General features: G+C 40.8%; 4 protein-coding genes across 5 annotated transcripts; 2 read left to right on the top strand and 2 right to left on the bottom strand.

The window, feature by feature from the left end:
* Positions 1-1,131: 1,131 nt before the first annotated feature.
* On the bottom strand, positions 1,132-1,775 carry LOC128258466 (vitelline membrane protein Vm26Ab). Its single transcript, XM_052990094.1, has 2 exons — positions 1,706-1,775; positions 1,132-1,634 (listed from the first exon to the last, which is right to left on the bottom strand). Exons 1-2 carry the CDS (start codon positions 1,712-1,714, stop codon positions 1,197-1,199), a joined length of 447 nt encoding a protein of 148 aa, XP_052846054.1. The 5' UTR covers positions 1,715-1,775; the 3' UTR covers positions 1,132-1,196.
* Positions 1,776-5,555: 3,780 nt separating this feature from the next.
* On the top strand, positions 5,556-6,471 carry LOC128258468 (cuticle protein 16.5). The gene is made up of 2 exons (XM_052990098.1): positions 5,556-5,636; positions 5,961-6,471. The coding sequence occupies exons 1-2, from the start codon at positions 5,625-5,627 to the stop codon at positions 6,357-6,359; spliced, it is 411 nt and encodes a 136-aa protein (XP_052846058.1). The 5' UTR covers positions 5,556-5,624; the 3' UTR covers positions 6,360-6,471.
* A 7,727-nt stretch (positions 6,472-14,198) lies between these two features.
* On the top strand, positions 14,199-15,569 carry LOC128258459 (eukaryotic translation initiation factor 4E1). Its single transcript, XM_052990086.1, has 6 exons — positions 14,199-14,389; positions 14,463-14,721; positions 14,786-14,860; positions 14,911-15,010; positions 15,072-15,159; positions 15,216-15,569. Exons 1-6 carry the CDS (start codon positions 14,338-14,340, stop codon positions 15,374-15,376), a joined length of 735 nt encoding a protein of 244 aa, XP_052846046.1. The 5' UTR covers positions 14,199-14,337; the 3' UTR covers positions 15,377-15,569.
* Positions 15,570-18,909: 3,340 nt separating this feature from the next.
* On the bottom strand, positions 18,910-21,015 carry LOC128258451 (uncharacterized). 2 transcript variants are annotated; one of them, XM_052990076.1, is made up of 4 exons: positions 20,864-21,001; positions 20,614-20,784; positions 19,852-20,546; positions 18,910-19,543 (listed from the first exon to the last, which is right to left on the bottom strand). In XM_052990076.1, the coding sequence occupies exons 2-4, from the start codon at positions 20,762-20,764 to the stop codon at positions 19,250-19,252; spliced, it is 1,140 nt and encodes a 379-aa protein (XP_052846036.1). In that variant the 5' UTR covers positions 20,765-20,784; positions 20,864-21,001; the 3' UTR covers positions 18,910-19,249. The 2 variants fall into 2 exon arrangements, with proteins under 2 accessions (XP_052846036.1, XP_052846035.1); XM_052990075.1 differs by having other exon boundaries at positions 20,614-21,015.
* Positions 21,016-21,337: the final 322 nt, after the last annotated feature.

Genomic DNA, 21,337 nt, shown 5'->3' with positions numbered 1-21,337 from the left:
CAGCGGGCAATATTCAACAGGGAAAGGCAGAAAGTTGCCTGAGGCTCAACGCAGTTTTATTGAATAAAAGGTCATTAAATTTGGACGCTATCTGTTGCGAGAACTTGCGAAAATGGGGCAACCATTTTACCCCTCTTCCGACTTTCCCCTCCGTGGATTTTACTAGTCCTTTCCGCTTAGGTAGCAAACCTTACAACTACTTGGCATTTACCACCTGAGCGAGGGGGAGGAGGAGGGAAAAGGGTGCTTGGCGATGCCAAAGTTATGATAAGGAGCAGCAGGAGACCGCCAGAGGGGCAGAAGGCTCCACTCGGGCCTTTCAACGCGCAGGACAAAGTCAAGCAGAAAACTTGACTGCAGCCGCTGGCTGCGGATGGGGCGAAAAAAAAGAAGAGAGAGCGCGCAGGAAACGCTGAAAGGAAGCATATTTCATATAGAAAAGAAATCCTTTTAAATGGAAAGTTTAATCCTAGCCAAGGCAACGCGCAGACTTGCCGCCTAGGTGCCGATGGAGCAGAAAACGCGGAAAAGGGACGCCAGATGCCAGGCTTTCGATAAGAACTAAGCTAAACTGAACCGAGTGGTAAAAGCGGAGTACAAATTGCTCCCCATCACTGCTCAGAGCCAAAGGAGTCTATTTTGTTCGGCCAAATTGCATAGCGGAAATGGGAAGTAGTACACTGTCAAAAAACCATTTACTTTTTGTTTAATTTATTAGAATTCCTCTGAAATCATAGCTCTAAAAAAGTGTAGGGAAATTTTAAGCTCAATTTTGAAAACTAAGAACTCAACAAACAAATATAAATTTAAACTTTGCTTTACAATGTGGTTGTATATTTATTTTAAATCTTCTAGGTTCATTATAAAATAAAATGTAGTTATTTTAATAAAAACAACTAAACAAACTGTTTCTTTAATAATTTTAAATGCATTCGAATTTTATTTTATAAAGCTGATTTTAGGCCAGATTCTATCCAATGTAGAGTAATGCTCAAAGCTTTTATAACGTTTTTTCAAATCAATACAAATTATTTTAAATATTTTTTGTTAGTGTACGGATTTGGTAATGTTATGCACATTACTAAAATTCTTTCAGTGGGAATACTTTTGTAAAGAAAATAAATGCTCGGCTTCGTTGGTATGTACAATTCTTTATTTACACAGATTGGTCAAGATGGTTTTCAAAGACGGCCAGTTTACTTCTTCAGAAGAACGGGAGCGGCAATGGGGGCGGTGTAGGCCGCTGCCACGGGGGCGGCGATGGGAGCTGCGAAGGGGGTGGCGGCATAGCGGGCAATGGGGGCGGTATAGGCGGCGGCAATGGGAGAGGTGTAGGCGGCGGTGTAGGCAGTTGGGGCGGCGTAGGCGGCGGCAACAGGGGCGGTATAAGCAGCGGCCACCGGAGCGGTATAGGCAGCGGCAATGGGGGAGGTGTAGGCGGCGGTGTATGCAGCGGGGAAGGCGGCGCTGTGGGCCACCGTGTTGGCCGTGTAGCTGGAGGCATAGGGAGCCACGTAGGCGGCACTGCCCACCACAGCCGGAGCGGTATAGGCCAGAGGAGCGGCGGCCAGAGGAGCCACAATTCCGGGCTTGGCAGCAGCCACAGCCACAACAGCGAAGAAGCATACGGCGAACTACGGTTTTAAATTCAAAATTTTTAAATTATTTGCTTCCCTAACATAATTAAAGTCCTCGAAGCACTTACGAATTTCATGTTGATTGTTTGATTGGTTTTTTGATTGCTAGTAGTGACTACTTGGAGCTGTGAGCTTGATTTGATGTTGAATCGATCGCACCTGCCAGTTTATATAGTGGCCACCGCCACTTGGAACCGAAGGCCGCGTTTACGCTTACCCATGCAGCCGGCATCGCTGACATCGCAGCTCAAAGTCTTTGACTCCGTTCAGTCAGTTTAGTGGGCCAATCCAATTCCCATCCGATGCGATCCGTTGTTGGTGCACACGCACACTCGGCACGTGCCGCGGGCCTAATTCGATTTGACTTTGTAACCGCGGGCTGGGTAATTGAAATGCGTCAACCCACAAGGCGGAACAAAGGCCGTATAATGATCGCAGAATCCCTCTTGAGGGGTGGCTATTAAAATGGCGGGGGATTTTAATGGATACCTGAATTATTCTGTAACTACAGACTTTTAAAAAAAGAATTTCCAAAGACTTTGATTATCAAAATACAACTAGCGCAATAAATAATTTAAAGAAAATTAAATGAAATAATGGGAAAAAGTTTAAAATTTGTTTGTATTAAAAACTTTTAACAGATTTAACTATAAAGGTGCATGCAAAATAATGTACCATTAAGTTAAATTTTAAATATTTAAAGTTAATACCCCAGTTATATGTTAAATTACTTTGAAAAACGAATTACAATTATTAAATTATTAAAAATAAGTAAAGGACATTCAGGGGGCTTTGAAAAGGTATACAAATAATTATGTATTTAAGTATTTTCATAACTAGCTAAATTCCTGTAACATTTAAATCTACAAAAAGGTTCTCCTTTTTTAATTAAAAACGAAAGTTTTTGCCGTTTTGCAGATTTGGGAATTATTAACTAAACTTTAATTGTTCTTAGAAAGTTTAACTGAAGTTAAATTCAATCAAATTTTAATGGTTTTGACGGCCATATTTCTAAAACTTTAAGCCAAGGAGTAGGTTTTTCATAGCCTTTCTGCTCTTCCCCCCAGGAAAACTGCTTTGTTCTCATGAATAATTTGTGGAAACCACTTAAAGGCAGCCGCCCCCTCTTCAACTGCGTCCAAATGTCGCTGGAATTTTGTAGTCGAATTCAAAGCAAAAAATTTTTAATAGACTTCATCTTGATGAGGGCCTGGGATACGGATACGGCTTAGGCCTTTTCTCGAGGTGGGGGTGTCATGTGTGCCGTTCGCTTTTTACGGCACTTAAACGACGCATTAACGCGCACGCACAGCTGCTGCCACGCCCACGCATTTGTCGCACAACCACCGCCCCCAGATCCTGATCCTGATGTAGACATAACCCCGGCCAAGTCAGAGGCAGTTGCGCCTTTATTACGGCAATAAACTCAACTTGGGCCAGCGACTGAGTCTGAGTCTGAGTCTGGGAATGGGGTAAAAAAAAAGGAAAAGTGCCGCGAATATTTCACGCAACTTGTTCAAAGTTCCTTGGTGCTACCCTATATACCAAAGAATGTTTAAGGGATAGCTTGGTTAATATCAATTGTTTAAATTTAAAGGATCAATACATCAATACATACATTTAAAGGACAATACATATAAATATAAAGTGATTAAGTTAGACTATACTATGTACTTTATATATTAATGACTATTTGCAGTAATATTGGTTGACATATTTATATGTTTGGTATTATTCTCTTATTTCCTACAAATTTTTAATTTATTTGTGAGCTCAAAGAAATTACATTTTTTAATAAAACGAATAAAACTAAATGTTTGGATTATCCTGTGCAATTTGTTTTTTGATTTTCATTTAAAATTAATAAAAAAAAACTTTGCCTTTATGTGAGCAGAATAAAACAAAGGATATGGCTGAGTCGCGAAAACTCCTTTGGCTCACTTCTTTTGGCGTCAAAGTCCTCTTTCCGAGCTTTGTCCCTGTCAAACGGAGCGAATTTTTGTACTCGACTTTTTGTGAAAATTTCTTGCTTTTTAATTACTTGCTGGCACTCGTGGCTACATATACATCATCCCCGGCACCCAGGGGATTGCTCTTTGATATGCTTCGCGTTTGGGCCACTCGAGAGTTGCGGGCGCTGCACTTGAAATGGCTAAGGGAGAGATCGACGGTTGGCGGGCGGCGAAGGGTTGAGGAAGTGGCATCAAAGCTTTTAGGCGGATTAACCAATATAATAATTTCAGTAGCAAGTCCTCGCCGCAAACTTGACAATGAAAGTGGTTTGGTGGCCAGGAGGGAAGTCAAGTGTCAAAACAAATATGTTTGCCGCCTGCGGTTGCCGTAGCAGTTTTCAGTTCGAGGCCCACTCCTGGCAGCATGATTGTGCATTTAGTAGACACCTCCACCCCCCATGCCCATCTAGCAGGGATCCAATAGGCTGTCTCGTATGCAGAGGCACATGGCAAACACTTGAGCCGCACAAAGGGAGCGTAAGAAGCGGCAGGATGCGCGCCAAATCCTTCGCCAGCAACATCATCATCAACAGTGGCTTGCGAGCAAACCAAAAGAAGAACTCGCAACAATTTGTTCTACTCAGAAAAAATATCACCAACATTGTGCGTGAAAATACTGTTTTCTTCGTAACCAACAGAAGTCTTAATGATAAAATATTTGATTGTTTAAGTCTTTCCTTTAAAGTAAATAATTTAAAATATTTAATTAAAATCGGTTTAATGGGAAAATATTAACTGTATTTTTGTGAATGCTTCCACAAGGAGATTTTTAAGTTGCTTGGTGTAAATCATATAATTTTCATTATCAAATCTTTCTCTTTTTGCTTGTTTAAAAGGACCCTACACAAAAACAACTATCAAAAGTTTTAAGTGATACACCAAGGTCGAAACATTATAAAAGAATAACGTTTTATACCAATGTTTTTAATTTTACTTTTTAATAAGTTTTATTTTACTTTTTTTTTAACCTTTTTGCATCTGAATTTGGTCTGTGTGTGTTTACAAATTAGATTGTGACTACAAAAAATAGATTGAAATATTTCATGAGATTTTAGAAACACCACCAAAATAAGATTAAAGGAACATTTAATACAAATTTTCTTGTGTGTAACCTTTCAACATCCCCTTAAATTTACCACCCTTTTGAGCAGAGATTCTTTTCAATCCCTTTCCCTTCCATTTTATCGCCACCGCTCAACAATCCATTGCATTGCTGAATTCGCGTAATTGGCATTTTTAACCAAAATTCACGCTTCAACACTTTTTCAAGTGTGAGACTGCCACTGCAGGCGTATCAGGATAAATGTGCCTGTAAAGCCAGTAAAGGAGTATGTGGAATTGCATCCTTATAGCATGTCCTTTAGCACACACGGCAGCCTCCACTCGATATTTCTAATTAGTGAGTTGTAAGCTCTTTGCCCGCCATTTGCGACATTTATTAATTAATTTCTGCCAGCGGTAAGAGTGGATTATTAGACTGTGATTAGCCGGATTTTTCGTTTGCTATTAAAATAGGCAGGCAGTAATGGGGCGGAATAATCTGATAGTTTCCTGATGAAGCGTTTGAATAACTTTCATAAATCACACAATTAAAGCTACTTTTCGGTGGCGGTTTAACCCGCTAGACCTAAATTGTAAACGCATTGGAGCCGTCAAGGTCAGGGACGAGTCGACAAGCGATTCGAAGTAACGGACGTTCAGGCACGCACTAAAATAAGACATGGCCAGCTCTAGACCACGAAAACTTAAAAAAAAAACAGTAGCAACCCGGCCAAGAATTGCGCATGCGCAACGTCAATCGAATGTCGTTGACTTGGCAGCCATCGATGGCTGATCTAAGAGCGTGATCCGCATTCGGAAGCAGCTAAAAAAGTGTAAGTGGCTATAAAAGAGCCGTGCAACGCTCTGTTGGACATCACAAACCAATTGGCCATCCACCAAGTGACAATCCAAAAACAAAACCAAATCCATCAAGATGTTCAAATTCGTAAGTTCAAAATAACTAATTTGAAGAAGGATTTTTTAAAAGCAGAAACTTTTAAAGAGCATATTTTTAAATTGCAAAAACAAAATTAAACTGCTGAATAAATATCTTAATTGGAAAAAGCAAGAACTCTTTCAACATTTTTACATTTATTTTGATCAATTTTATTGTGTTAAAAAAACATATTATATAATATAAAATAACAATTTAAATTTTATATATATAAATAAAATTTTGAGCTTTCTGGAATAATATATATAAAATCATAATCATAAAAAATAGGTTTTGTTAAAATATTTCTTTAAAACTATTATTTTTTTCTTGTAGGCTGCTATCTTCTTCGCTGTTGTGGCTGTGGCTGCTGCCAAGCCCGGAATTGTGGCTCCTCTGGCCGCCGCTCCTCTGGCTTATACCGCTCCGGCTGTGGTAGGCAGTGCCGCCTACGTGGCTCCCTACGCCTCCAGCTACTCCGCCCACACGGTGGCCCACAGCGCCGCCTTCCCTGCAGCCTATACCGCCGCCTACACCGCTCCAGTTGCTGCCGCCTATACCGCTCCGGTCGCCGCTGCCTATGCCGCCCCCTACACCCGTTTCGCCACGCCCTTCGCCGCCCCCTACGCTGCCCCCTACGCCGCCGCCTACACCTCTCCCCTGGCCTACAGCTCGCCCTATGTGGCCCGCCCGTACGTCGCCGCCGCTGCCGCTCCTCTGCTGCTGAAGAAGTAAATCAACGGATTGTGAACCCTGCGTAAAATATTGCCCTGTGAGCTTGACTCATGGCCTGGCATTTATTTTACAAACACCCCGAATTGTGATGCATTAAATCTCTAAGAATATATTTCTATTGTTTTTATTAATGGGTGTTTCGGGTCTAATATCCAAATTGCAAACTAAACCCAAAATCAAAAGAACTGGATACAGAAAAAAAAACTTTAAAAGTAGACGTTTTAGGTGCAAAAAGAAAGCTTTAAAAAAAGTAAAAGCTAAATATTTTAGAACACTAATTAAAAATAAAGTTGTATGAAGCGTTCAACTTTTAAAATGTTTTTGCAATACAAATACAACGCAAATAATTTTATCGGTTATTTGAAAAAAAAATTCTATAATTTTCAAATAAAGTTGTTTTTGTAATAGCTTTTAACAACTGTTTTAAGAAAGGGTTAATATTAACGACGAAATCTTTAGTAACTCAAATATATATTATATATATTAAAACATTTTGCTTCTAAATCTCCATAGACCCCAATGACATTCCAGAATGGATTTTTATGGATTAGCATGCGCAGCGTTGGCCATCACCGCATATTTAAAATGCTCCATTAGCGGGCGGTTTTTTGCGGCCATTTGAGCTAAGCGTTCAATTATTGCTATATGTCGAGGCTGCGGATTGGGGCTGCATATCAATGAGGATGGCTGAAAACCTCTTTCATCTGTGATGAAATTGTTGGGCTAAAGCTGAAACCGAAAGCTTCAATGAGTTTGATTGTATCCTTAAGCGTGGAAACCAAAGTTACCGCAGCAACCGCAAGCCACCAAAATATGGGTTAACATCTCATCCCAAATCCGCATTCCCAACCCCCCAACCACCCACCTCAAGGCAAACAAACATCAGAGATGACAAGCGGGCTCGAGGCAGTAAATTAAAATTGACACCTGATGCTGACACAATTTGAGAGGCTCGTCGAAGGCCGACTTGGGTTTACTTGGCTTGCCAGCCTGCCTGCCAACTCACGGCGCTAATGAGGCCTGAAACCGAAATGCGTCAACAGTCAGGAGGACCGCCTCGTGATGGTGATGATGATTTTGATGACATTCGAATAAGGCTCTCCATTTACCCGTATTTACCCGTACCCGTACTCATTTGTCCTCCCAAAGTCTCCCAAAGTCCCCCAATCCTTTGCTTTCGAGTACTTAATCATTATTAAATGGCATGTGAAGTGCTCGGCTGAACACTTTAGTTAAGAGACATCCTAGTGAGCGTTCTGATTTCGGATGAACATTTAGTTAATGAAATCGGGTCAGGGGTTTGGCTTGGATTCCTGGTCTTGATATGAAAGCTGTTGTCAACTGGAACCCTCATAATAATTTTATGTTTTGAGTGCTAAGTACAAGCACTCTGAGTTAATTAAAAACTTATTTTCATTGTGCTAGAAAATAAAATGTGTTTATGAAATCTAAGTATTGTTCCTCGTTTGAAATTAAGAGCTATACATTTAAACAGATGATTGTTATGAAAATTATCAATGGGGATTTCATAAATGTTTATTTATATTAATTTTTTTACTATTTTGACTTTTAGGTTAAGATGTGAAGCCTTTTCAACAAATTTCAGAATATAACATACATATTATTTATAATGCTTTTATTTCCGGACTGAATCTCAATGTGAGAAAGTAAGACTAGAACGGTTTTCAAGCCGTGTAGACCATGACCAATGTTTGTATTACAAAGTTATTCAGTTATTGGTTTTTAGGGGTTGCCTTATTCGAAATAAAAGTTTTGCAAAAAAAAAGGAGACAGATTCAGGAAGGAAGGGAGGCCCCGTCTGTTTGACTTTATTGTTGACTTGGTTAAATGCGGCTAAATGGCCGTAAATGACCAGCAACAAAAAACCACTCTGCTATTTTGGGCAGCAACAGGCTTTCTGAACTTCTTCGCATGAGCGTGTGTCTGTGCAAGGCAGGATGTTTTGAGTGTGTGTTGGTGCATACAGGAGCAAACATAGACGGGTTAAAAGTTTAAGCAGTGCGTGATTTCTGGGCTCCAGGACCTCACTTCGTGGGCTCCGCTCCCTGTGCGAAAACTTTCTGCGTATGTTGGAAGCTGTCCGCCGGCAGATTACCGCAAATTTTGCGCTTGAATAATCGCCGAGTGAAGGGTTCTCGGCGAAAGTATGGGTATGGAATCAGAATGAGACGGGTTGTGCCAGCATACACTCTCATTACACAAACTGACAGCCCGTAAGAAACTTCTTGCGGTTGCTCTTGTACGGAAAGCGCAACGAAATGTAAGCAAAGTGCACGGAGAAAAAGTCTTAACTCAAATATACTATTTATTATTAATATGCCAATTAGTTTTAGCTAAATTTTTTTTTTAGATTTGATTTGGGGTCCCAAGAAACCTCAAATTGATTTGCTTTCAATCCTTGCAATATCGTTTGCATACATTTTGTTTAAGTATTTGATGGGGTAAATAAAAAATAAGTTGCCAAAATTATATCGAACTATAAATCTTGTCCTAAAATGAATTAATAGTATCAACCTAGGCTTTAATTATGAGTTTTTATGTGTTATTTTCGAGCTTTAATAGAATAACTGTTCGCTTTTTAAAGTGAAATAAATGTGGAAAATTAATCTTATTAGAGCTTGGGACAATATAAATGCCTCTTATTACAAACAGGGAGTTTTGTTTGAAATCGATTTCCAGACCAAATGCCTGGTAAATAATTAATAATTACAAAACTCAAAGCTTATTCTGTTTCAACTGCCCTGCAATGCAAGTAAATTCTATTAGTCATGGGTTCAACCCTTTACTTGAATTACTATAATTGTTTCCCATGTTTGTAGCTTAATTTTAAATAGCCAACCGGATTTATTTATATTGCTTCGTCCTGGAACTGCTTTGTTTTATTAAACTTGTTTGCGTTGATGTGGTTCTGATTACAACTTTTTATGGAATTTAACATTTTCCTATACTTACAGATCTCAAAGTGGCTGAATAAAACTTATTCATACGTAACATTATGGATTAAATCCTTTCACAAAAATTATTTTTAAGAACTTAATAGTGGCACGACTGTTTGGTGAAGGTGTTTTCGTTAATTTAAATATGGGATTCATCACAAAAAAAAGAATGAACTAAATGTTTATATAATCTGAAAAATCGACCATCAATTTTTATAGAAATTGTTTACAGTTTGAAGGGAAAAAATACAGGAATAAAGCGAAGATGAGCAACAACAACAAAGCGGAAATACCTCATTACAACAAAAAGTCGTTTGGATCTTATACTGCAACCTCCTCCTTTTTTCTTCTCTTTTGCTTCCTTTACCTTCATTGCGTTGGAATTATGCGGCATTGTCTAAAAATGAGTTTTCGTTGCTTGTTGCTATTTTTACGTTTCATCGAACAAAAGCAAAGTACCTTGCCGTAATAACAAAAACAGGACGTAGCGCAGTGAGGACACGAACACGAACAAAGAGCTGAAAGCTGAAAGCTGGCAAACATAAAGCATTAAGCAAGCTTCGGCTGCAAAGGATCTCGAAAAGGAGCAAGGAACAGCAAGGGGGCGGGTGCGAGGGGGACAGGCGGACAGGCGGAAAGACAAGCCACAAAACACTCAGCGAAGGTAGCAGCCCAACGAACCATCACTGCGTCACTGCATCCTCAGCACTCCCATCCTTTCCAGGACATCAGTGCATCACCAGACCCATCCTTTCACATTGCAGTTCGTAGTTGCAGGGCGCATAATACGCACGCATTCGTGACGTGTAATGCACAGCAGATGACAGGCGACAAAGGGTGGTTATTTTTTTGCTAAAAATATCAACAACTAAATTATTAATAATCCCTATTACTAAATATTAAGAAAATCTTGAAAAGTATAAAATTTAGAGTTTATATTTCTGATCTAATACAACACACTTCGACTAATGGTTTTTAAAATGGTATTTTGGTAAATGGTATACTCACAAAAAATTATAATTGAAACTAAACTATTGTAACATAAATTTTAAACTGTCGAGTATATTATGAACACCACCTAGTACTTTTCTGTATAGTTATGAAACTAAAAAGTATAGGATTTATATTCTTTATTTTTTGTCGCCTGGTCAAAAGTTTTTTTGCGTTCGCCAAAGAAATGCAGCCGCCTTTGTAGTTATGTGCATGATGAAGAAGCGAGCTTTCTGCCCACCCTTCTATTGCCAGCCCCCGAATGGCATTCCAACCCCCTCAGAAATGCGGGCTGCTGGCAGTCGCCGCATTAAGTGAAGCACGCGGCATGTTGGATCAAAATGAAGTGCTGACAACGCAATGCTGGCAATGTCCTGAAGGACAGGTGAGATGTGCTGGGGTTTTGGCAAAGAGAGGTGAGGGAAGGGAAGGTGTGCCAGGTAAGCGTCTTGGCGCAGACCGCAGCCCTAAACAAAGGGATTCGATGTGAATGCGGCAGATCCTGCTGCTCGATGGCTGCCACTCCAATGGCTCTCCGTCTCCGTCTTCATATCCCTTTCCGACACCCCAGGATCCCCATCTGGCACCTACTCTTCGGCTCCAACGGGCTGTTTAATTTACGCGCTGCTATTATTTTAATCTTGTGCGCTACACACAGCGTGAAATGACTTTCACCTGGCCCCAAGCTCCGGCTTCAAAGCTACAGAAGCTATCCAAGTTGGGGTTTGGCCATCGCCCAGAGGCGTCTTGGTCCAAAGTATTTAGCACCATAGACATGCACAGACGGGGTCAAAATAATAGCAGCATGAGGTTTGATCATTAATTTAAGTTATGGGCATGCACTGCACCCGTAATTAATAATTCATCATCTTGATTTAGTGAACAATGAAGAGTGGTTAAAAAACACTGGTTTACCTGTTTTAATCGACAAAATCCTATTAAGATAAAAGTTCGGTTTTCCGGTGCAGTGACTATAAAAAGATGTTGAATGGTACTATTTTTTTAAAGTTCATTTCAAGTTATTCACGTGTTTTATGCCGTTTTTATTTTCTTCACTGGAGTCCATTTTGTCGATTTAAATTTGTAAGGCAGCGTAATAATCGGGTGCAATGTATATCAGGTTAATTGGGTATATTTAAATTCTCCGTAAGGTTCTTAGTTTTCGATAATAAATGGCTTTCTCTCGATTGGATAACTTTAATCATAGCATAAAAGTGATTCCATTCAACAGCAAATAATAACAATTGTTTAATAATAAATTGTTTTTAAAATAAAAAATGAAAATAAAAAACAAATTTGATCCTTTTAAGTTTGTTAACAGATTAAGCCTCCGTTTGTTTAGTTACGAATCCTAACATTGGTGTTGTAATAACACAATAGTTTACAAAATGCTTAGTTTTCTAATTGTGTAATTAAGGAATTTTATGACAAATAGGTATAGAATTTCTATAGGTTTACCCTGCACTGTGTCCATAACTTAGCCTCCTACACCTGAATCTCGTTGTCCAGGTGAAAGCGGAGGCGCTCGGGCCAAACGACAACTGGGGGCGTGGCATTGGGGGCTGCCGGAAGCTGCTGTCACTCGGGTTGGCCTCAAGGTGCTGCAGGATGTGTTGTCGCTACCCATCCTCGGCATTTACCATTGCTTTTTATTGTTTTATGTGGCTGTCTTTTGCCGGAGTGGAGGAGGTTCCTCTTCCTCCGCCGCCTGCCACTTCAAGGTGCAAAATGTACGACGTGCGTCGTCCCGTACATCATCGCATGCTTTGTGCTCTCAACACTGAAATCTTTTACAATCAACGTGAGGGAGGAGCAAAGCAATTTTGTAGCCAAAAAAAAAAGAACAGACAGCTGAACGGAAGCGAAACCAGAAATGGCGGGCCAGAAAGCGGAGTAAAACCGGAGCGAACATAATGCCTCAAATCATTTTCATTTCTTGCATGCGCTTGTCTGCAAGATGAGGTCCTGGCTCCTCGGTTTCTCAGCTTCTCCTTGTATAATGCTCCATTTACGGGCTTTTCCCCTTCGGCTTTCTTGGCAGTTTGTGGGCGTTCTTTTACTGCTCCTCGGCACTCAAAGCGCTTAAACCGGTAGTGAGCTATTCCCTCGCACCGGTCCTCTCTTCACCCTCTCAACATTACAATATTTTAAAAGATTTACTGACCATGTATTTTCAGCTCAGCCAGCAAAGTGCAAAAAGCTGTAAAATATTGCGTATACGCCAAAGTGCCACCTGAGAAGCACAGCACAAAGTCAAATCTAACAAAGCATAGCTAAGCGTTTGCCGGGGACTTAAATGGGGGAAACCGAAAAGAGTTAAAATTAAAGTTTTACTTCTCCGGAATGCGTGGGCTTCACTGGGTCTAGAAATTGCATTTGGTGCAAGTATTTCTAAAATTATGGTTATGTCAACCAATAAAGGAAGTTGCTTGCTTACAGCTCTAAGAAATTTGGTAAAGTCCTGACGACAGAAAAACAAAGAAAGACAATACTGATTTGTAACTCTTGCAGTTTAAATACATAAAATTCAAATTGTTGTCAAAATTCATTTATTAAGAGCTAAAATTCGCCCAAATTTTTAATTTGTTTAGTGTTTATATTTTAAATAAAAAATATTTAGTTTTGTTGAAAATTTTGAAGTGGATTTAAAATCACGGCTCTCTAGGAAACGTAAGCTCTTGTTAGCTTTTTACCATTACTATTAATTCCCTAGCCATAATTTATTCTTCCAATTAAGGGAACATATTTTTTTTGTTAGTTTTGCAAGCACAAAAATACGATTTCTCCAGTTAGACCAGCAGCCAAAGCTGCTTAAGAACAAAAACAAATAGAATTTTAAAGTAAATTGGGGATGGCAACTCACTCGCCGGCGAGGACTTAAAACCGGGAACAGTGCCAACACTTTTGTTCCAAAACTTGGCCGACAAACATAACTCACCAGAGCAGCAAAAGATGGTGAGGAGGTGCATCTCCTCGGGAGCCACCGAACCACCAGCCGCGCAACAAATGGTGCACATTACAAGGGCCCAAAGCTACTTTGCCAACGCCAAAGGAGCTACCACGTAGCGACTCACATATTTTATTATCTGCACCGCCACAAGGAGTGGGGAAAAGGAGTGTGTTTCCACAGGACCAGGACCTTGTGTGCAACAAGGCGCACAACTTAAGCGGCGAAGACAAATTTTTATTGCCACAAGCCCAAGTCGATTTTGATTATTGACTGCAGGCCAAACTGTTGCACAAGGAGCTGGAGCAGCCCCAGCAGACAAGACAGGGGGATTCCCCCTTGCCAGTCCCAATTCCCCCAATCGGATCCTTTCCGGCTGCCAACTTGTGTCTGTGGCTGCTGTCGCCGTCGCTCATTTGAGTCACATTTTATTATTTTCGTGCATTTATCGTATGCTTGGTGGCATTTTATTTTATTTGCGTGATATTTCAATTGATAGACCCTCGGGTCCGTACTTAACCGACTCAATTTGATTTTGAAAACGAAATGTGCGAATTGGATTTGCAACATTTGGGGGCAAATGAATGGCGATGTTAAAATCGGGTTTCAATATTTCTGGATAATTTTGCCAGGATTTACATTAATTCAGGAAGACATAAAAGTTCATTAAATATTTAATTAAATTAGATACACTACTTTTTTTATAAATGAAGTAGATATTAAGGTAAATAACTAACATTTAAAGATTTGTTGAGAATAGGAACTATATATTTTTAAACTACTTAGCAACTCTCTTAAAAACTTTTCAACCCTATTTAAAAGGTAAGTTTTAAATGGTTTGTGAAAAGATGGTCACTCTAAGTAACTTATACATTTAAGGGCTTTTCAACACTTTTTCAAGCCCAGGTGGCAACGCTTTTAATGTCACATTTTGATTTGTCAAAGTGCAAGCTAATATATCTCAATTTTCATTTACGCTCATACTTTGCACGAGACAATATACTATTCGACTATTTTTAAATATAATATAAAGTTAGAAAATAACATAAAAACTATTCTTAAAGAATTAAATAATTGGAAAACTATGGTTTACACCGGTTTCGAAAGTAACGGGATGCAGAACGCTGAGGAAACTGGTAAGCCATGATTAATATGAATTCCGAAATATTCCTTTGAATGTATACATAAATTGTAATTGCCCTCAATCAGAATGGGTGCAATATGGAGAACCCATCGACTGGGAACGCGGACTGACAGTTTATGATGGAGTTGACGTGATTAGCGGCGACGAGCAGGACCTGAAGCTCTCCAAGAACCGGATGATGAGCCTCATCGACTACGAACTGGCAATGAAGCATCCCATTCAGCACACTTGGACACTGTGGCACTGGGAGAACGATCGCACCAAGTGCTGGACGGAGATGCTCAGCGATGTGACCAGCTTCAACACTGTTGAGGACTTCTTCAGGTCGGCCATCTGTCAATCTATCATTCCACCAATCCCTATACCTTATACTAATTAACTTTGATAGTGTGTACTACTTTATCAAGCCGCCATCGGATCTGAAGATATTCAACGACTATATGGTCTTCAAAGCAGGCGTCCGGTAAGTTGGCTCAGTTAGGCATTTAAGATTATTAGATTACTCTCCTTTAGCCCCATGTGGGAAGATGATGTCAATAAGGAGGGAGGCCGTTGGATCATGCTGTTCGACAAGGCCTCCGGTAAATTTATAGATAAAATGTGGCACGATTTGGTAAGACACTCAACTAATGCCATAAAAGTAAATTGAATTTATTATATTTATTTCCGTATAGATTTTGTGCATGATTGGCGAGTGTTTTCAGTATTCGAATGAGATATGTGGCGTGGTTATCAACGTGCGCCACAAGGCTAATAAGTTGTGTGAGTACATCACCTCCTTTTTATTGGGCATTGCCAAAGGTCCGGTTTATTTATAGCCCTTTGGACAAAGAATTCGCGCAATGTACAGGCCATCCTGTCCATAGGCAGGCAGATGAAGGAGCTGCTCCATCTGGGCGAGCTGGAAATCCATTACCAAGTGCACAAGGATGCCATGGTGCAGCACGGACCCAATGTCCATGCCCTGTACAGGATGTAAGCGTCGAACGGAGACGCCATCGTAAATGCCCAGTTCTTGGCTAGAAATGTGCATCTACGATTGCACAGAATATATTAGCTTATGCTTATATATATGTCAAACTCACATTTTATCCACGCACCGAAGCTTTTGAGACGGATAGCGGCTTTAGCATGAATAAAGCATTGCATAGAGAAATAGAAACTAGTTGGCCACGTTTCGTGTGGTGTCCTCACGTATTCTCCGGCGGAGTGGGTACCACTCGCTTTAGTACGATTATCCCTGGAGTCATAATTTTGTCCGTCTCTTCCCATCCTTTCACGGCTGGCTTCTCGCGGCCAGGGCTCAGTGTGTATGAGTATCGTCCTTTTCTGGATTCAGGGCTTTTGTTTGCGCTGCTGCTTCGCATAGCAAATTGTGACCAATTTATGGAAATATGCTAGGGAAGCGTTCACTTTAAGTGAGTGGTGCTGCCTCACCAGTTTTTGCAGGATATTTAGATTGTTTTTGGGCCTAAGATCGGATGATATTGAATTACAAATAATTTCAGATATATTTTTATTAAAAAGCCAATTACTATTACGAAATGTACAATAATTCGTAAAACATGAAACATATATATATTTTTTCAGGGAAATATCAAGTATATAAAAGTTTCATACACTATCATCCTTTAAATAAAGACAAATATTTATCCTAACGCAACCAAGTAAAGAGTCTATGAATATTTATTTTTATAAAAATACAATTTTAATTAAAAAAATCATTTTTCTTTTTCTTAAAAAGTTGCAATTTGTAATATGTATTTTAATATTCTGAGATACCTTTCGTGCTGCTAAAAAATTAATTTTTTTTTCAAAAATATCTTATTGAGTGAGAAATATGGACTGTCATCACTGGTGCACATGCGACTTCGTATGATTTGATTGCTGTAATTTGTAAGGATTTTATTTTATTGTTTTATTGAATTATGAAGTGGCAGCCACCAAATGACTGAAACGTGATACACTGTACACCGGGTTATGACAGTGCCAATGGAAGCGAGTCCCCGACATTCTGTCCACCCTTCGGGGCATGGCAACACATTCTCTCCCCAGTCGAATCCTGCTTGATATAAGCAGGATTCCTTGGCGCAAATGAATGCATGCAGTTATTCGGTCCGTAACGTGAATTGATATGCCAACACGTACGCGCATTTCGAAGAGGATCTGGATCTGGATCTGGGGAAAGGTAACAACCGGGGATATGGCAAATAGTTTGCCTCGAGTTTAGCACTTAAAGCGCAATTTAATAACCGCTGTAAAAGGTTTTCTTTTGCGCAGGAAAAACAAAAGCCAGCAGGGAGTGCCCTTTTACTTTGGCAGCGGGAAAAGCAAATAGGGGATAACTGGACAAACACAAACAGAGAATATCCGGCAAAGGGTAAAGGGCAGCTAATCTAATGTTCTATTTTCCCCCATATTAAACGAAATGCTAGCTTAATTGAAAAACGCTGACTTTGCTGCACAGAACACTATTTTAATCACGGCAAAGAAATACAAATATGAATTAATCAGTTTATATCATAAATAAATTAAAAATTAGAAAATCCGTGAATATTTAATGCACATCTATGCTGTTTTATTCAGCGATTGCAAAGAAGAGTTATTAAGTTGGAAAGAAAATATATAGGGACAGTAAAATTTAAGAGCTGTTTAAATTACAATTTTACTTTTAGTTTTAGGAACAGAAATTGTTACGTTACCCTTATAAAAGCTTATTTTTTGACATTTTTGAATAGAGGACTTAATAAAATTTTCTTTCAGTGTCATTTTCAGGCTCCTGGTTTGCTATCCTCCTGTTGCTGCTTTAAGGACTTTGTTGTGTTGCCTGTTGCAATTTTAATTAAACAAAAAGCGTTAAATGTTTGACCATTTCCACCGTGTCCTGCCGTTCGTCCCCATCTCCAAATTAGAATCCTCTGCTCCCAATTGTCTTCGGCACGTAAATTTTCTTTGCCAACAAGCACGAAATTGTTTGTCCCTCCGCGGGTGTCCTGTGTCCTCGAGTCCAGAGTCCTGGTGTTCCTTTTGCGCCGGAAAACAAATTAATTGTCTGTTTTTCACATAAACTTTTGCCGGTCTCCAGTTCCCACTTGGCACCCAGTTTCAGCCCCTTCTTCTCCAGCTTGAGGTCCTGCGGTTGTCCTCGTCGCGTCTGTCCAATTTTCAGCGCTCTGTTTGTTGCGTAAATTGCGGCTGTTCTGTTTGTAATGGCCACTCCCCTTATTTCGCCCACCGCCCCCAAACGAATTTCACTTCGCCGTCGCTTAGCTCATTTGCTGCACATCACTTTTGGCGTGGTGTTCCGTTGCCATTTTAGTCATAATTCAAATGTAATTTCCCGGACACCCACACACACACACTAGCCTTCCCCCTCCTGTCGCTCATAATTATTTTTTGATTAAAGATGCCACCTCCCCCGCATTTTATCACAGACCAGAAGACAGCGCCATTCTTTTGTGCACTACTTTGTGGGGGAAAATTATGAAGCTCAGCAAAGAGGAAAATGTTGATAAAAGCTTTTGAATTTAAATTTCAATTTAATTCAAGTTTGGGAATATGTATTTTTCTAACAAAATTAAGTGATTGATGCAGGGGAAGTCCTCAAGCGAAACTCGTCCCTTTTCAATGTTTTTTTATGATGCCCTACGATGCTTTCTGAGATGATGAAATTTCTTGATTATTTTCCCTTTTTTTTGCCAAGCCAGCAAATGATTTTCTCATCCAGCAGCAAGCTGCACTTTCAGTTTATTTATTGGCATTTAATACACAACAACTTTAAAGGCAAAAGGAGAGCTGGGAATGCAATTAAAATAACGAAAAGTGGAAAATGCAATAAACACTTTTCGATTGCCAATCGTACAGAAGTACAGGCGAGGAATTAACCAGATTAACTCGTCGATGGATGCGGCAAATCTGTTTTCCACTCTTACCGGGCATATGACAAATTCACAGCTCCAGTTCGCAAACGCAATTAAAGGCATTTGATTTGGGGCAGATTAAATCGAAACAATTCTGGAGAAGGACGAGCAAAGTGTGTTTTTTGCTGCCAGTTTGTAGGCGATTTGCATTTTAAAATAATGACTACATAAAAAACTAGTTAAAAGTTGACAACAATGAAATGTCAAAAGCGTTGCAAAACTTTATGCTACACTCCCCCCCCCACCCCACTCAACGAGTCTAGGGTAAAGTTTTTTGTGTCTTTCTGTTTAATGCGACTCCGCCCCGTGGACCCACCTATTTTTCCGAACTCATCCTTTTTGCCAGCCCTGCGAAAGCCTTTTACCCCTTTTGTTTTGCCCGAACAATAACAGCAAATTTTTCTAAAATTTCATGTTGCCCTCCCATCACCGCCCACCGCCTCCCCTCCACTGCCACGCCCCCGGGCTAAGCCCAGCCCAAGCTATTTGCAATTTAACTTTTTCTACCCCCCGCCCCCCACCATAAACAAGGGGGTCGGGGGTGTTTGGGGGCAAGTCAAAACAGGGACACGTAGCCCAACTCGGCTTTAGTTTTTAGTTGGCTTTTATTAACTTTTGTCTCTGTCTGTGTTTCCCCGTGTACCGCTTGTGTGTGTTTTGTATCTGTGTAAGCTCTCCTCCGACATTTCCACTTATTTTTTTGGCATTAAAGTTGCACAATTACCGAGATTTGACACTAAGACGATGGCATGGTGCTGGGGGACACCCACCAACTGCTCGACCAATTTAGAGTAGTGCTCGAATTTCAAAAATCAACAAGGGAAGCCAGTCCCTTGGGGTTGTTTGCCACTTCTCCAGAAGTGGTAGCACCCCACCCTACCCCCCGTCGTCGTCCATCGTTCTGGTCAATTTAACTTGGCAGGATTAGGAACTTAAGTGCTGTTCCTCTTCCTCTTTAAGGGACAATCGGTACTGCGGACCTCGATCAGCGAATGGTAGATGCGATCCGGCGTCGGCAAGACCTTGATGTACCAGAAGAAGGCGTAAACAAAATCGCTGGTGATCGAGTTACGGATCACGGCATCCTCCAGCATTGCGTATACGCCCCGGGCCCGCAACTGCTGCTTCCGGATTGCCATCAGCCGACTGGTCCTGGTGGCCTTGTCGCCCTTGATGCTCTGGGACACCGCCTCGTTGAAGTTGCAGAACACCTGTTTGTAGAGGATCTAAGTAAGGGGAAGAGAAACAGGTGAAAAACGTAATTACACTTTAAATAACTGCATCTGAAAATCATTAAAATAAAAGGGTACAAAGCCCCAAAGTGGACAACAAAATGAAGTGAGGATAAGGTCGAACAGAATAAATATTTTCGAAGTATTAGGCCTAATGGTCCCATACCCATGCTAATGATTTAAATTATGTTAATATTTTTTTTAAATAATCAAATCTAAAGAAACTAGCTACTAAAAAGGCAAGGTCTATCTAATTTTTGTGTACAACATTTATAGGAAATTATATGCAGCCCAACACATACCTCAATAACCAATTCGGCGATGGTCAAGCGCTGGAAGTCGTTGCAGCGCTCCTCGGTGGCCAAGACGAAGGCGAACTTTAAGGAGGCGGGCTGGGCGAAGCAGCCGCACTGCTGGGCGCTCAGCAGACGGAACAGCATGACCATACAGTTCAGGGCAATCATGCAGGCGCCCGGGTTCGAGTCCTGCCACTTGGGCACCAGCACGGCCCACTCCGCCGGATGGGCATTGCCATCCTGGGCCATCAGGCCATAGGCAAGCCAGCGGTGAGCGATGGGGGCCTTGAAATACGGGGGCAGAATCATCTCTGCCCCCTGGAATTCCAGGGCCAGGACGAAATCGAAGCGAATCAAGCGCTGCCCGTTGCTGCCGCGCTCCATGGCCTCGATTTTGTGGACGAAGGGCACCCGGTCGAGGCTCCACACCGAGTACTTGAGATCGTAGACCAGTCCGGAGCAGGAGCCCACACAACCGAGCTTGGCTATGGCCCTTTGCAGCTCCTGCTTGAGCAGCAGGTTCATGCTTTTGGCATTCACCGCATTCCCGAAGAAGAACGGGTGCTGAGCACTGAGCCTGGAGAACTCCACACTGCGTTTCTTCTCATTGTAGCTGGGCACCACGCCCATCGGCAGGCGGATGGGCAGAAAGATGTCAAAGTTCAGCGGCATGTCCAGGTTCAAGTTGCTCACATAGGCGGCTACTCTTCGGAGGAACATGGTTGAAGGTACTCCCAAAAAAGGAACCACTCAAAAATCACTGCTCACCCGTCTTGTGGATCTGCCCCAGGAGGCCATTAAATACGGCGCCGTCGTCGAACAACTGCTGCTGGATCGCAAAGGACAGCACTCGCGAATCGTGGATGAAACGATAGTGCTGATCCCTGCCCACGGTGAATTCCAAGGCCATGTCTTCCATGAAGTTCAGAATGTTGTACACTGCCATGTTATCGAAATTATATGATTTATATGATTCGAAATTGTAATACTCCGTCAGCAAAATACGTGATATTAAAACCTTTTAATTCTAACGCGACGTAAGGCTTGGAATTAGTTTGTATTAATATTGTTTTGCAAAAAAGTAGAAAACCTTTTTTTTTACAAATGTAATAACTGCTCTGGGAACCTTTTTTCTCCACGCTGACAATTAAATGAAAAGAATTTCTGACAAGGACTTGACAGGTAACTATTGACATGTGTTGGAAAATATTTAAGAACAATTTTAATTCATTTTACTACCCTATTTAATTTTGTTTTAACGAGAAGTGGAATACGGTTACTTTAACTTTGGTATAACCCTAGTTTAGGGTTCACACAGCGATTTCTTTGCGGTCGGACATGGCTGCCTTGTAATCGAATTTCAAAGTTGGATGACTTGCTATAAAAACACTGTTGTCTTTTCTACGAGTTGCTATAAAAAAATATAGCGCCAAGGAAAATTTATTTTATGTATCGAAATATGTTTAAAAGAAGAAAGCTAAAGCAAGTGAAA

The sequence above is a fragment of the Drosophila gunungcola genome (genome assembly GCF_025200985.1).
Source record: "Drosophila gunungcola strain Sukarami chromosome 3L unlocalized genomic scaffold, Dgunungcola_SK_2 000003F, whole genome shotgun sequence".
NCBI lineage: Eukaryota > Metazoa > Arthropoda > Insecta > Diptera > Drosophilidae > Drosophila > Drosophila gunungcola.
This window is presented reverse-complemented; position numbering and strand designations above follow the sequence as displayed.

Excerpts from the sequence above, each read along its gene's own strand:
- LOC128258459 (XM_052990086.1), top strand. The coding sequence starts at position 14,338 with ATGGTTTACACCGGTTTCGAAAGTAACGGGATGCAGAACGCTGAGGAA. Across the intron at positions 14,390-14,462 it reads GCAGAACGCTGAGGAAACTG|AATGGGTGCAATATGGAGAA; the intron begins GTAAGCCATGAT and ends GCCCTCAATCAG. Across the intron at positions 14,861-14,910 it reads GTCTTCAAAGCAGGCGTCCG|CCCCATGTGGGAAGATGATG; the intron begins GTAAGTTGGCTC and ends ACTCTCCTTTAG.
- LOC128258451 (XM_052990075.1), bottom strand. The coding sequence starts at position 20,791 with ATGGCAGTGTACAACATTCTGAACTTCATGGAAGACATGGCCTTGGAA. Across the intron at positions 20,547-20,613 it reads GGGGCAGATCCACAAGACGG|CCGCCTATGTGAGCAACTTG; the intron begins GTGAGCAGTGAT and ends TCCGAAGAGTAG. Across the intron at positions 19,544-19,851 it reads TCGCCGAATTGGTTATTGAG|ATCCTCTACAAACAGGTGTT; the intron begins GTATGTGTTGGG and ends CCCCTTACTTAG.